Genomic DNA, 15026 nt, shown 5'->3' with positions numbered 1-15026 from the left:
GTTCGCAGTTCAGCAGGCGTCCCCATGAGACTGTTACGCCTTGGGCGAAGAAAGCGCTGGGCTTGTTATATCCACAGCCTGTTACCTTCTCTCCTGTGGGCTCACTACAGCCCCTCATCCCACCTAATGCTGGCCAAGAGCCTCTGACTGTTAGCCCCATGGAGTCCTGGCTCCCAGCCTCCCTGCTCTAACCACTAGCCCCCACTCCCCAGCTCGGAGCAGAACCCAGAAGTCCTGGCTCCCAGTTCCCCTGCTCTAATCACTAGGCCCACACGCCCTTCCCAAAGTTGGGCATGGAACCCAGGAGTCCTGACTCCTCGCACTCTGCTCTAACCACTAAACCCCACTTTTCTCCCGGTGCTGGGAGCAGAACCCAGGAGTCCTGACTCCTAGCCCCAGGGGTGCTGGAACACTTTTTATAGTGGGGGTGCTGAAAGCCAGCGAAACCACAAAGCCCTATTTTTACCTCACCCCCACCCCTGGAACTGGGACCAGGAGCAAAGCAGTGGCTCTGGGAGGCGGGGAACACAGACAGGGGGAAGGGGGCCAAGACGGGACATCGCTGGGGGTGGGCATGGAGCCCCAGGCGTGGGGCCGGCAGCCTGAGCCCCGTGTAAACCCTGCTTCCTATGCCCAGCCCCTGCCCCTGTCCTAGCCACAAGACCCCACTGCCCTCTCAAAGCTGGGAGACGAACCCAGGAGTCCTGATTCACTGCCTGCTTAAGACAGTCACACTGTGTGCACAGCCCGGCCTGAGGCCCTATTACAAAGGGCCCTGTCATGTTGTGGCAGGTGCAGAGTCATGGATGAGAGTGAAAAGCTACAGGGCTGTGCCAGCCATGGGCCTGTCAACTAAGCCCCGCCCTGGCAGCAGCTGCGATAGGCCCCCCCTCTCTCCCCCCCGGTGGAATCCATCGCCCCCTGCTGGATTATCCTCAGCCAGGCAGCTCCCCGCCAAGCACCAGTTCAAGCCACGGCCCTTTTCCTCCTCAGGGGCGCGGGATTGAAAGGGCCCAAGCGAGTCTGGATGCCACGTCGCTGCCAGGCTGCCCAGTCGGCTCCCAGGAGCGCGGCCCAGGTTGCCTGGGTTACAAAGAGGCCCATGTTACCAGGCTAGGTGCCCAGGTTGCCTGGCGCTATGGCCGGTGGTTCAGGTTACCACGCCAAATTGCCCAGGTTGCAGTACCAAGCTGCCTAGGCGAGTTGGCCAGGTTGCCATGCAAGTTGCCGGGCATGTTGCCCGGGTTACCATGCCAAGTCGCCATCTCCGGCCTCACTGCTCCCCAGCTAACGTCATAGGCTGGAGGTTGCCCCTGGTAACAGCATCCTCAGGTGGGTGGGTGGGTACCAGCCTCAGGCTCTTAACCCACCCGGTCCTGACCCCCCTTTTGCTGGCAGCCAATGGGAAAGCATCCTGAGCTGCCAGCTAGGCCAACTGTCCAATGGGAGCCCCCTAGAGGTGGGGCCAACCCTCCCCCCCCCACCTCTCAGAGGAGCAGACAGAGACTCTGAGCTGCTGTGACTGGAAACAGAACAGGGATCCTGGAACTGAGCTAGCAACAGGTAAAAGGGGAGGGAGCCGCTCCTCTGGGGCGAGGGCTGCAGGGGGGGTGAGGATCCTCCGGCCCTGGGATTGGGGGCAGGTCTGTAAAGGGGAGGGTGGATGGGGCAGTGGGAGGGGATCTGGGCAGGGAGTGGGAGGGTCTCTGGAGGAAGGTCTGGGTAGGAGGATGGAGAAAGGAGGGTCTGGTCTGGAGAGAATTGGAGGTTGCAGGGAGGTCTGGGGGAGGCTTTGGGGGGGTCTGAGCAGATGGGGTCCATGAAGATTCCAGACAGAGGGGGTGGGGGTCTGTGGGGTGGGGCAGTCTGTGGCTGGCAGGAGGGAGGGGGGCTGGTCAACCTATCTCTCCACCCCCTCCCAGCCTCACGCTCCCATCTGGATCATTCCTGGGACTTTCCCTGCCTCTGGGCTGGTCCTTTTCAAACCCCTCCCCCGCCTCCCCCCCTACTGCCAGACCTTCGTCTCCATCTGGGGTGCCAAGGGCAGCAGGTGTTGGATCTGGGAGTGGAAGATCGATGGCTTCTGGCAAAGAGGGGCCAACCTGGCACGGCTCTTACCAGACCCCCATTGTGTTAGGCGCTGTTCATTTGTATTGCTATTAGGTGTATTACGGTAGCACTTTGTCATCCCAGTACTGGACCAGTCCCCCATTGTGCCAGGCGCTGTACAGACACAGAACAAAAAGATGACCCCATTATATTATACTATCATTTAGAGCTTTTCTGTTTACTATTCCCATTTGCGCTGTCATGTTTGGACGGGATCAAATCTGTCCCAGAGGGTCACTTTGAAGTTTCCAAATGGACGTGTTTGGAATTGTTATTCCGTGAACAGTTTCAAATGTTCGGCTTTGGGGACACAGCCCAGTGCCTGGATTTCCCGTGGTCAGGGCAGTCCCATGTTCTGAGGGGCTCTGGCCACATGAGATGGTAACTCCAGCTTCCCCAGCTCCTGATCCTGCCGTGGGCCCAGCATCCCCCACTCTGCCCAAGGCTCGTTGATTTCAGCAGGAGTGGAAGGCCTCTCAGCACCACCCAGGAGGTACTTGGCACCAGTTAGAGCAGGGGGGACTTGGCACCCAACAGGATCAAACCCTAAATGTGGCCATCTACAAAGGAGTCCATCTGGTTAAGCATGAAATGGACCCATGCTACCGGCTGGGAGCCAGTCCGTGGGGCTGGGAGATGGACCCCAGAGAGAGGGAGTAACTTGCCCAAGGTTACGCGGTGAATCAGTGGCAGAACCGGAACCAGGCCCTTAGCCCTGGTCCTTCCTGGGTCCTAATGTTGTAAGCGGATCATAGGTGCCTCACAAAGTCTGGTCTGGCCAAAGCACAGGGGGGCCTAGCTACATTTCAGTTCTGGGGTTTATAAAGGTAGTTTCCTTAGTTTGCAGACCTGAGTAAGAATGGTCTAGCCTAGTGGTTAGAGCCGGTTGGGGGATTGGGAGTCAGGACTCCTAGGATCTACCCTCAGCTCTGGGAGGGGAGTGGTGTCTACTGGTTAGTACAGGAGACTGGGAGCCAGGGACTCCTGGGTTCTTTCCTCAGCTCTGGGAGGGGAGGAGTGATCTATGAGTTAGAGCAAGGGGCACTTGGCCTCCTGACTCCCCGGTTCTATTCCTTGGCACTGCCACTGGCTGGCTGTGACCTTCCTCGCCACTCTGTGCCTCAGTTTCCCTCCCTGTAAAATGGGGACAACGATCCTTCACAGGCGATTCTGAAGTGTTCTGAGATCCCTGGATGATGGTCGCTGCGGCACGACACGACGGATAATGTGTTCGGCAGAAGTTACAGTGCAGGGAGATGGACCCCAGACCCCTGGCGCTGCTCATCCAAGCAGCGCTGAGTGCCCTGACGGCAGGAACGATTGCATCCTCCCAGCTCCGCCCAGTGCTATACCCCCCATATTATGAGGCAGCTGACTGGGAGGGGAGGGCGCCCCCTGCCCCACAGCGCCCCCTAGCACCGCACTGGGACTGGCACTGACTGCCCGGGGAGAGCGCCCCCTGCTGAGCCCCCACCCCGCTCCCTGCAGCACAGTGCCCCCTGGTGCCCCATTGGGCTCAGTACTGGGAAGGAAGAGCGCCCCCCTCTTGATACACCCCCATCACTGTTTGCAGTGTGGGGCTTCCTGGGCAGATCTGAGGATGCCTTTCTCCAGGCGCTGCCTCCAGGCCGTACGCCCCGGCCTCAGAGCCTGGTTAGTAATCCCGCCGGGGAGGCACAGTCCCGGGGCTGACACCCCCTGTCATCCTGCCCCACCTCCTCTCCCGGCACCGGCCACAGAGCCCTTATTATGAGGCAGCTGATTGCTGCTGCTCGCTTGCAGCTCCCCCGCCAGACTCCCAGCGAGGCATGTTAAAAATAAGCTGTCACTGGTTCCCCCGTGCCCCCCAGGAAAGGGGGGTGTTGTGAGTGTGGGTGGGGAGGATACTTGGCAAATCTCTCTCCATACGTTAGTAGAGGTGAAGTAACAGCTGAGCATCTTGGGATAACACGAGGCCGTAGGGGCGCTGATTTAGATCTCGCAGCGAGGGGGCAGGGGCCTGGGGTTCTGGCCTGGTTCTGACCCGTGTCAATGTTGTGGGTTTGGCCCTAGCAGTATTGGGGTCTGCTTTAGACAGGGGGTGGGGGGTGAAACTAAATGAAAAAGACAAGGTCGAAAATCAGATCAGGGACAACGAAAGACAAATACGGAGGGAGCATGAAAGGTGCTCTGAGGAACGATGGGACGCGGGAGATCTGGAGGCCATTCCTGGCTCTGCCGCAGACTCCGTCGGTGACCATGGACTAGTCACTGCGTTGCTCTGTGCCTCAGTTTACCATTTGTCCGTTTAGACTGTTTAGCTCTTTGGGGCAGGGACTGTTTCTCGCTCTGTCTGTGCAGCGCCTGGCACAATGGGACCCTGATCTCAGTGAGACCTGTGCAGCGCCCGGCACAATGGGGCCCTGATCTCGGTCGGGGACTGTGCAGTGCCTGGCACAGGGGGGCCCTGATCTCGGTCGGGGACTATGCCGTGCATGGCACAAAGGGTCTTGATCCCTGATCAGGGCATCTAGATGCTAGCTGAACATAGGAACTGCAAGACTGGATCAGACTCAAAGCCTGGTCTCCCGTCTCTGACAACTCCCAGCACTGGCTGCAACAGAGGAAAGTATCAGAACCCTGCAGTAGCAGACGTGGGACAGTTTGCCCCTCACCCCGACCTCTCACAGAGATCACAGGAGGGAGGGGTAGCTCAATGCTTTGAGCATTGGCCTGCTAAACCATGGGTTGTGAGTTCAATCCTTGAGGGGGCCATTTAGGCATCTGGGGCCAAAATTGGGGACTGGTCCTGCTTTGAGCAGTCAGTCGGACTAGATGACCTCCTGAGGTCCCTTCCAACCCTGATATTCTATGATCAGCATAAATCCTGAAGCAGGAGATTTCTCTCCCTGTCTGGATTTACAGCTTCCCAATGAATCCTTTCCTTCTAAGGAATAGAACCAAACTCAACTCTTTATGGTGGGAGCCATTTCAAATCAGTGAATTCCAGGGAGGGCTGTGAAGGACACCATGAGAGAGAGAATTACAGAGTTTATTTAATATAAAAATCAAGAGGGAAAGCACACAGCCACTACAAAAGAACCAGCCCCTGTGTGGATACTCACTGGTCCCGGGCCGAGAAGAATGGACAAAAAATCCATTTGGTAACAGCACCCCGATGCAGATGCATGCTCTGCTCTAAAACCGGGGTACTGCCCTTTCCCTAGCCAATTATAACAAGACCCCTTAATTAATGAAACCTGCCTTTGACCTGATCTGTATTTTGGCGGCTGCTGTATTTAAGCTGGGCCCCCAAACCCAAATGTTGTCTACTTCTTTATTGGCTGTTGTCCAACATGGCTTGAAAGGTCGTTTGTGTCGATGCAAATTCTGCAGTTGCTACTCTTCTGAGACACCTCCAAATTCCCCTACAACACCGGCCGGAAACCCCCCGCAGATTTACTACCTGACCCAAGGTCACGCCTTGCCTCATTTCTATTAATCCCTCTTGTTCACACTTAGCTTTAATAATATGGAGCCTAAAGCCCTGCTCTGTACTTGCATTTCAGCACATTTCCAATTAGCAGATGCCTATGTGACCCCATAGGTTACACTGTCTTCTTAGCCTGCCCTGGCAGATTCTTGTTCTCCATATCAAAGTCCGACCCCCTTTTTGACTCTTGCCTCTGTGACTTTCGGTTGTCGGCAGCGAGGCTGGGACCTGCGACTTCTGGATCTCAATGCGTGAGCCTCTCCATTTCCTGTCTGAGCTAAAAGTCCCTGCTCACTTAATCGAGGCTGTAGCAGGCTCAATCCCCCTGTATGTGACCATCACTAGAGGGAGAGAGAGCGCCACCCAGGGGCGGTGTTGGTTGCATTAAATTCCCATCCTCAGCGGCATCCGGTGGCCGTCGGTTCCGCAGGCTGACGCCTCGTGTGGAAAAGCATTTCCTGGTGTTGAGTTCGAATCCACACGTTCAGTTCCATTGCCTGTCGCTGAGTGATGAGATGGGGTCCCTGCCCAATCTCCCTTCTCTCTCCTGGGCACAGTGTTTCTCACGTCCCCTCCTATTCACGCCTCTCTAATGTAACACTCCCAGTCGTTTCAGTCTCTCTTCATATGTTGTTTTTTTTTTTTTTGCCCCGGATCTTTCTCCATCTGTCTGTGACCCCCGCTCCATCCCTCCCACCCCAGCACTCCCCTCCGTCCCTCCGGGCACCCCTTCTCCCCCCCCAGCACATCCAATCACGCTCCATCCATCCATCCATCCATCCAGGGCACCCCCCATCCATAAATAAACGCCAGTCCCTTCTAGCCCTAGGCACTGTGCTGAGCTCTCCAACCAATAGGGTTTGTATAGGTTTGTAGGCTCCACAGCCTAGGGGATTTAGACACCCCATCATAAGTGATGTATCTAAGCCCCCTAGGCTGGAAATCTCAGCCTTCGTCTGCCGCTTGCAGGGCTCTGGACACTAGCGCAGCTGCTTTACGTCACCCCCTGCAGGTGATCCGGGAGAGGCTGTAAGCAGAGCCCGTCCCCCGTGTGTTCCCGAAGGCACTCGCCCTCCGCCGGGGAGCCTGCAGGATGGCAGCCAACGGCACTGTGGGGCCCGAGTCGCAGGAGGTGCAGCGCCGCGTGGATCAGATCACAGATGAGGTGAGCAGGGAGGAGGGTGCTGGGGCCATCTCTAGCATCCCAGGGTGCCTGGCGCTGGGGCAGGCGTGTGAATACCCCCACTGCAGAAACTGAGGCACCGAGAGAGGAAGTGACTTGGGCAAGGCCACACTGCAAGTCAGTGGCAGAGTCCTGACTCCAGCCTGCCTGCTCCAACTCACTAGCCCCCGCTCCCCTCCCAGAGCTGGGGAGAGAACCCAGGAGTCCCGACTCCAGCCTGCCTGCTCCAACTCACTAGCCCCCGCTCCCCTCCCAGAGCTGGGGAGAGAACCCAGGAGTCCTGACTCCAGCCTGCCTGCTCTAACTACTGGCCCCCACTCCCCTCCCAGAGCTGGGGAGAGAACCCAGGAGTCCCAACTCCAGCCTGCCTGCTCTAACTACTAGCCCCCACTCCCCTCCCAGAGCTGGGGAGAGAACCCAGGAGTCCCAACTCCAGCCTGCCTGCTCTAACTACCGGCCCCCGCTCCCCTCCCAGAGCTGGGGAGAGAACCCAGGAGTCCCAACTCCAGCCTGCCTGCTCTAACTACCAGCCCCCCTCCCCTCCCAGAGCTGGGGAGAGAACCCAGGAGTCCTGACACCCAGCCCCCTCCCCCCACCCACGGGAAAATGCTTCCACCTAGGGGAACAGGGGAAAGATGGGGCCAGAGAGAACAAAGGGATCCGAACCGCCTTGCGGGGACGAGAGTGAGGCCCAGGCGGAGGGGAAGGAAATCCCAGCCCCTGCCCCTGGTGGCGACGGGTGGGGTGAAAATGGCAGCTGGGGAAGTGGCAGCTCCTGAACCGGGCGCTCAGTCACTGGGAACCATCCCCTCCCAGGGCACACACAGTGCAGCGGACGGTCGGGGGGAAGCCAAGGGATTTGGGTGCTGTCCCACGGCAGGACAACCGCTGGTCGAGAGCTCATTACAGGGGGCCCGGAAGGGGACAGATTCAGTGAGCACAAGGCAGGTGCCTCCCTGGGTCTCTCAATGCAAAGCCCACACGGATAGATTATTACAGTAACAGCCACACGATGGGGATCAGGGCCCTGCCGGGCCGGGTGCTGCCCAGACACACAGTGACCGAGATCAGGGCCCCATTGCGCAGGGCGCCGCCCAGACACATCGCAAGGGCCTAGAGAGCTTTCAGTCTAAATAGACAAGGGAAGGATTATCATCCATCTTTTACAGGTGGGGAAACTGAGGCACACTCACTCACCCAAGGTCTCATGGGGAATTGGTGGCCGAGACTGAAATCAAACCCAGATCCCCTAAGTCCCAGAGTAACATTGTAACCACGAGGCTTGCGGGCCAGCCTGCCTCCCCCGCATAACATCTCTCCCCCCGACACCACACTGCACCCCATCCCACCCCACTTGCTCTCCCCCAGCTATGCAGGCACTTTCTGCAAGAAGCCTTGCTGTGGTTTTGTTGCGCTGTTGAAGGGCCGTGCCCCAGAGGTAGCTGCACTGTACTGAGCTCCTCAGCGGGGGCACGTACGCTCTGCCGATGGGAGTGCCGGGCGGCGTTTCTTGTACCAACACCCTGTTCTCTGTTCTCCCCTGCAGTCTCTGGAGAGCACCCGTCGAATGCTGCATATGGTGGAAGAGGTAAGAGCTGAGCAAGGACCCCGGGGGTGATGGGGGGGTGGTCCCTTGGCACCCCCTTTAATACAGAGCTGTGCAGCAGCTGATGGCAATGGCAGCTGTCCCTTGGGGCTGGAAAACTGGAGTCCCAGCTGGAACTGATCAGGGCACTGCTGTGGGGAAGTTCACAGCATCAGAGGTCCCAGCCAGGTACGGGAAGGGCTCTGTTGTGGGGAAGTTCACTGCACCAGAGTCTTCAGCCTGGTACTGGCAGGGCACTGCTGTAGGGAAGCTCACAGCTGTGGAATCCCTGGCTGGGCACTCTTGTGGGGAAGCTCACAACACTGCCATTCTGTATGGACACTGCTGTGGGGAAGCTCATGGCACCGGAATTCCTGGCAGAGCACTGCTGTGCGGAAGCTTGCAGCATCGGTGTTCTTGGCAGGGCACTGCTGTGTGGAAGCTCACAGCATTGGGGTTCCTGGCAGAGCACTGCTGTGGGGAAGCTCACAGCCTCTGGCATCAGAGAGCTGTTCTGAGGTTGGTGTCACCGGGCAGCGGCTGGGCCGGGGTTTGCTAACACTGCCCCCCCTCTCCCCACTTGCCTCCTCTCCCACCGCAGAGCAAAGACGCTGGGATCCAGATCTTGGTGATGCTGGATGAACAGGGAGGTGAGAAAGAGGCTGGGGGGTGGGATGGGGGGGGGAGGCGGGAGGAGCAGGACACAGCCAGTGTGTGCCTGGGGGGGACACTCCCAGACCCCCCCCCAACCACGTCGCTCCTGTCACAGACCCACCCGGCTGGATCAGCACCAGCTCCAGTTTAAGGCTGGACCCCCCTGAGTTCTGCTGGATCCAGGCCAGGTCCCGGATGGACCCGGTTCCTGAGACGCCAGTGCCCCCACCCCCAGCCCTTGGCTGTGCGGCTCCCAACTCCCATGGGCGTGGGGGGGCATCAGCGCTGGGGAAGGGGCTGAGCACATGAGAGAGCAGGGGTGGGAGCTAGCTCCAATATCCCCCCCCACACACACACACAGTAACTCACAGCCATGGTGGCTGGAGTCCAAGCTGGAACTGGCCAGGGCACTGCTGTGGGGAAGCTCACAGCACTGAATTCTCAGTGCCGGGGGTGGGTGGTGCTCCCCATTGGCTCCCCCGCCTTCCTCTCAACTGGGAGGAGCAAACCCCAACCCCGTAGGTTATTTGTACCCTGGGATGAACCTCAAGACCTGAACCCCCCTGGTACCCGCAACTCCCCATTACCCTACCCTGGGTTCATGCCTCCTGAGACAGCCCCGGGCTCCTCCTGACTGGGGGCAGGTCCAAGTGAAGACTCAGTCCACTGCCAACCTAGAGCCTGCCCCCACCAGGGGCTCCCCCCAACCCCCCATAGGCTCCCCCAGCCCTACGGCCTCATCTGCCCCCCTGGCCCCGGCACTCACCTGCCCCTCCTCCGCTCCAGAACAGCTGGACCGGATTGACGAGGGGCTGGATCAGATCAACCAGGACATGAAGGAGGCGGAGAAGAACCTGACAGACATGGCCAAGTGCTGCGGCCTCTGTGTCTGCCCCTGTGCCAAGTAAGCCCCCCCGCCCCCTGCCTGGAAGGGGAGACACCCCTGTAATCTGCCCCCCTGTCACCTCCATCCTGCCGGTCCCATCCCCATGTGACAACGCAGCTGCCCCACACCCCTGCATCTCAGGGTACCTGGGGATGCCTGGGGCAGCCCTGTGGGATCAGACCCCAGCTGGGTTTTGGGGGGCAGCCCTGTGGGATCAGACCCCAGTCATGTGTGGGGGCAGCTCTGTGGGATCAGACTCCAGCCGGGTTTTGGGGGGGCAGCCCTGTGGGACCAGACCCCAGCCGGGTGTGGGGGCAGCCCTGTGGGATCAGACCCCAGCCGAGTTTTGGGGGGCTGCCCTGTGGGATCTGACCCCAGCCAGGGAAAGGGGGGAACCTGGCTGCCCTGGTGGGCGTCAGACCCCCCCAGGCCTGTGTCTCACCGGCTCCACCCCCTCCTGTTTTACTGAGGCTGAAGAACATCAAGGCCAGTGAGGCGTACAAGGCAGTCTGGGGCAACACCCAGGACGGGGTGGTCTCCACGCAGCCCTCGCGGGTGGCAGATGAAAGGGAGCAGATGACCATGAGCGGGGACTACATCCACAGGTAGGGTCAGCAGGACCCACCCCCAGGCGCCTCCAGGGGGCTGAGTCCAGCTAGGCCCCCTTGGTCTGGGAGCCCATCTGCTGATGTCCCACTGGAAGCAAAGGGAGTGGGGTGGGTGGTTCAGGAAGGGGTGCTCTCGCCTGGGGGGAGAGAACCCCAAATCCCTTAGGTTATTTGCATCTGGGGAGGGGACCTCAAGACCTGACCCCCCTACCCCAGGTTCTTGAGACAGTCCTGCGGGGTTCTGGACCATCAGGGACTCGATGCTCCAGCGCGGTGCTAGGGGGCAGGATCGGGGGCTCAGTAAGGGGTGCTTTCCCCTCAAAGTTGGTGCTGGCCTCCATGCCCCACCGGGGGGCGTTGTGCTGCAGGGAGAGGGGCTCAGAAAAGAGGGCCTGACTGGGGAACCGCCATGAATGGGGAAGCAGCGGGAATCCAAGGTCTAATAAAGTGGCTGCAGCGGCTGCAGCCTGCATAGAGGATAATAGCCTGCTACTGCCCCGTCGCAGAGGGAGCTACTCCCTTAGCCTAGGCAGCAGGGAGGCTGGTGCTGTTAGTGTTTAGGGTCGGAGCAGGACGCTCCCCACCTTACGGGAGGGGCGGGGGGAGGGGCGGATCTTCCAGAATAACCAATGACGCACGGGAGGACGAGATGGAGGAGAACCTGGTGCAGGTGGGGAGCATCCTGGGCAACTTGAAGAGCATGGCTCTGGACGTGGGCAACGAGATCGACATCCAGAACAAGCAGGTGGACAAGATCATGGAGAAGGTGAGCGCTGCGCGGCCGCATGCCCGTCTCCCCACCTGGAGACTGAGCCTTTGGGCAGGAGCCTGGTTGCCTGCAGGGGGTGCCAAAGGAGTGGGATGCTGTAGGGGGCTGGAGATGGGGCAGTGTCTTGCCCCATTAAGGATCCGGGCTGAGAACCCCCCTCCAGCTCGGTTCACTGCTCGGCCGTCAGCTGCTCCCCTGCCTAAGGAGGGTGTCCTACCAGCTGAACACGCTCACCCGGTGCCACGCACTTGTGAATCGTGCGCTGCATCCCGCTCCAGCTGGTGGATAACAGCCCAGCTACTGCAGCTGGCCGAAGGAGCGAGTCCCTCCTTGAATTCAAGGTGCGGAGAAAGGCGGCGAGGAGCGTGAGGGGAAGGGAGGAGTTGAGCAGGCTGAGCGGGGAGCTGAGGGCTGTCTAGAAATACCCCAGGAAGACGAGCTGTGAAAGCTAAAGGCATCGGAAGAAGTGGGATTAAATTGGGCTGTGATCGGCTGAGGTTGGCGGGGTTGGCAGGGGATGGGATTCGAGGACCCAGCGACCCCTTTCCGGTGCCATGTTCAAGTGGGAGAGGGCTGGGCTTCCGAGCGGTGGAGTCCTGGGTTCGAAACCCTCTAGCAGCAGCTAGCGAGGGGATAGACCTGCACCAGCAGGTCCGGCGCTCCCGGGTAGCCCCCCGCCCGCCTGCTCGGGAACTAGGTGCTTAGGTTGCTGCGGGAGGGTTTGCAGCCCCTACCAGGGAGCCGTGGCCCCCCGCAGAGTTGTCTGCGTGAGCGCGGTCCACCGCCGGCTCCTCTCCCCGCAGGTCACCGTGAACGAAGATCGCATCCAAGAGGCCAACACCCGGGCCAAGAAGATTCTCAAAAATGCATGAGCCCCGGCCCCACGTGCTCTCCCGCTTCGCTGCCCCCCCACCCCGGCTCCCGGTCGTCCATCTGTCCGTCCCTGCTGTCCAACCTGCCCTGGAGTCTCCAGCGCTGTGTGTTAGGTGGAGCCCCGGATGCTTGGGGGCGGGCGTAGGGTGTGCGCACTGCCATGGCACTTAGCGGATAACAGCCCTACTATTGCAGCCAGCTAGGGGAGCTCCTTCTGTAGCTCCAGTGGGAGAGGGCTGTCCCTGGGAGCTGAAGGTTGCAGGCTCAGTCGCAGCTGGGAGGGTGGAGTATGCTACAGACATAGTGGCTCCATGTGTTGTGGGCGGGGGGAGGAATCTTTATTTCCTCTTGGGGGGGTACACACGTGACCCCCCCCCCGCTATAGGGAAGGCAGACCCTAGTGCATCCTGCCCCAGTGCAGTGACTCAGAAGGAGGAATCTGCATGGAACTTTCTCCCAGTCTGGGGGAATTTTTGGAGCGTGACGTGTGGATATTTGGCTCTATTTTCAAACTGCCACAGCCCTGCCTCCTATGGGACCCTAATCTCCCTCACCCCTCCTGTTGTGATTGGGTCCTCATGCCCCCCCGCCCCCTATGACCCTACCCTTGAGGCTCCTTCCCCTGGCTGAGATGGGTTTTCCCAGGGGCAGATAATGAGTGCCGGGGGAGGGCCAGTCAGATGTGGGATTGGGCAGTTCTCTGCCCTCTGGAGAGAAATGGGGGTAGGGGAGGGGGTGAGAGGGAGACAGGAATTTTCTTGTGCATTATCCCAGCCAACTTTGATTGAGAGAGGTTCCGAGCAGCCTCTGATTTTATGAAGCACGTTAACCTGTGGAACTCCCCACCACAAGATATTAATAATCCCGAGATTTTATCATCCATAAATCTCAAAGCACTTTACAAAGGGGAGTGATGGTGTCAGTATCTCTATCCCCATTCTACAGATAGGGAAACTGAGGCACAGAGAAGGGAAGTGACTTGCCCAAGCTCACCCATGGCAGAGTTGGGAATAGAACCCAGGTCTCCTGAGTCCCGCTCCAGTGCTCTATCCACTAGGCCACACTGTTCTGAAGAAAGCCCCTATATCAACTGACACAAATGCTTCAGTAGCTAAATGAAGCCAAACTGGATTGACAGGACAGCTGAATCAGAGAGGGTCAGGCCAGAGACTTGCCTGGTTCAATTCTCCACTCCATCCTTCCCTGTTAACCTGTGGAACCCCCCACAACAGGATATTCCTGAAGCAAACATTTCATTAACTAACTGAAGAGAAACAGGAATGATGGAAGAGATGAATCAGAGAATGGGGACATTGGAGATTTCCCTGGTTGAGTTCCACCTCCATCCTTTCCTGGTAACCTGGGGAACTCCCCACCACAGGATATTCCTGAAGCAAACATTTCATTAACCAATTGAAGAGAAACAGCAGTGATGGGAAAGATGAATCAGAGAAGGGGGACATCAGAGATTTCCCTGGTTCAGTTCCCCCTCCATCCTTTCCTGGTAATCTGTGGAACTCCCCACCACAGGATATTCCTGAAGCAACTATTTCATGAACTAAATGAAGGGAAATAAGACTGATGGAATGGCTGAATTGGGAGGTGGGGCGCATGCCGATGACTCCCTGGGTTGTATCCCTCTGTGTGTGTGTTTGGTTTTCAAACGTAATCTGTCACTGTGACACCGAAGCCCCTGTCTGTGTGAGGGGCCCTCTTCATTTTTATCCGTGATGTAAGCGAGGTGATTTTTTTCTTCCAAAGCATAATACAAAAAAAAGCAAAAGCAAAAGCAAAAGCAAAAGTGCCTTTTTCTTTACGATAAACTCAAATCCGTGTCCATTTCGCCAGCTGGTAAAAGGCTCCAGAGGAGGGGTGTGTGCCCGTCCCACAGCATCCTAGGAACGTTGGGCTGAAAGGGACCTCCCCGGGTCAGCTAATCCACCCCCTCTGAGTTGAGACAGGACCAAGTAGCCCTGACTCCCCCTGGAGTTTCTACTATCTCCCTTGCTGCGGGTTAGGACAATTCCTGCTTGGCCTACCCACAATGGAGAACAGTGGCTCACCCTCCGCTTTATGTAGCTCTTAACGTAATTGACGACTGTTCTCAGGTCTCCCCTCAACCTTCTCTTCTCTAGACTAAACCTGCCTCCTTCTTTCAGCCTTTCCTCCTGGGTCAGGTTTTCTAAACCTGTCCTCGTTTGGGTCAATTGCCTCCAGTTTGCCCTGAGGCTGCTCAGCCTGACTCTGAGGACCAGGCAACTGATAGAACCCAGGAGTCCTGGTGGCTCCCAACCCCCTCTGTTCCAATCACTAGACCACTCATAGCTGTGAGACCCACTGAACTGGCCCCTGGGCAGCATGTTTATTCCACTGCCATCCGGCCCTGAAGTAACAACAATCCATAGCTCCAATAAAGGGCTTACAAAGGGCATCAGTAGCATTATGCTTATTTTGCAGATGGGGAAACTGAGGCACAGAGCGGTGATGTGCCTCACTCACTAAGCAGGCCAGTGGCAGAGCCAGGAATCAAACCCAGGTCCCTGTCCAGTGCTTTGCTCACTAGCCCACGCTTTCTCCACCAAAGCAAAGGCTTCAGTAAATAAATGAAGGAAACATGATAGATGAATTGGGGAAAGGGGGCATCAATTGCGGCATCAGTGCCTCCTGCTGTCCATCCCTGTTAACCTGTGGAACCCTCTGCCACAGGATATTCCTGAAGCAAAGGCAGTGCGGGGTCAGCGGAGCTGGGAATCAGAATTTCTGAGTCTTACATCAAGCCCTGCAACTGCTGAGAGTCATTCCAGTATTTGGAAAGAAACAAAGCTGGTGCTGGATCCCCTCATTGTGCTCACTTTAGACCTGCCCCACTCACCCCCTGCCCCCCAAA

The 15026-nt window shown here is 58.2% G+C and overlaps 1 protein-coding gene across 1 annotated transcript; it reads left to right on the top strand.

The window, feature by feature from the left end:
* Nucleotides 1-1483: 1483 nt before the first annotated feature.
* Nucleotides 1484-13918, top strand: LOC311511870 (synaptosomal-associated protein 25-like). The gene is made up of 8 exons (XM_084612798.1): nt 1484-1563; nt 6594-6746; nt 8311-8352; nt 8951-8999; nt 9790-9907; nt 10360-10494; nt 11119-11263; nt 12070-13918. Exons 2-8 carry the CDS (start codon nt 6675-6677, stop codon nt 12136-12138), a joined length of 630 nt encoding a protein of 209 aa, XP_084468924.1. The 5' UTR covers nt 1484-1563; nt 6594-6674; the 3' UTR covers nt 12139-13918.
* Nucleotides 13919-15026: the final 1108 nt, after the last annotated feature.

Source organism: Lepidochelys olivacea (genome assembly GCF_965140295.1).
Source record: "Lepidochelys olivacea isolate rLepOli2 genome assembly, chromosome: 23".
Lineage (NCBI taxonomy): Eukaryota > Metazoa > Chordata > Testudines > Cheloniidae > Lepidochelys > Lepidochelys olivacea.
Note: the sequence above shows the minus strand (reverse complement) of the source record. Positions and strands in the feature narration are given on the sequence as shown.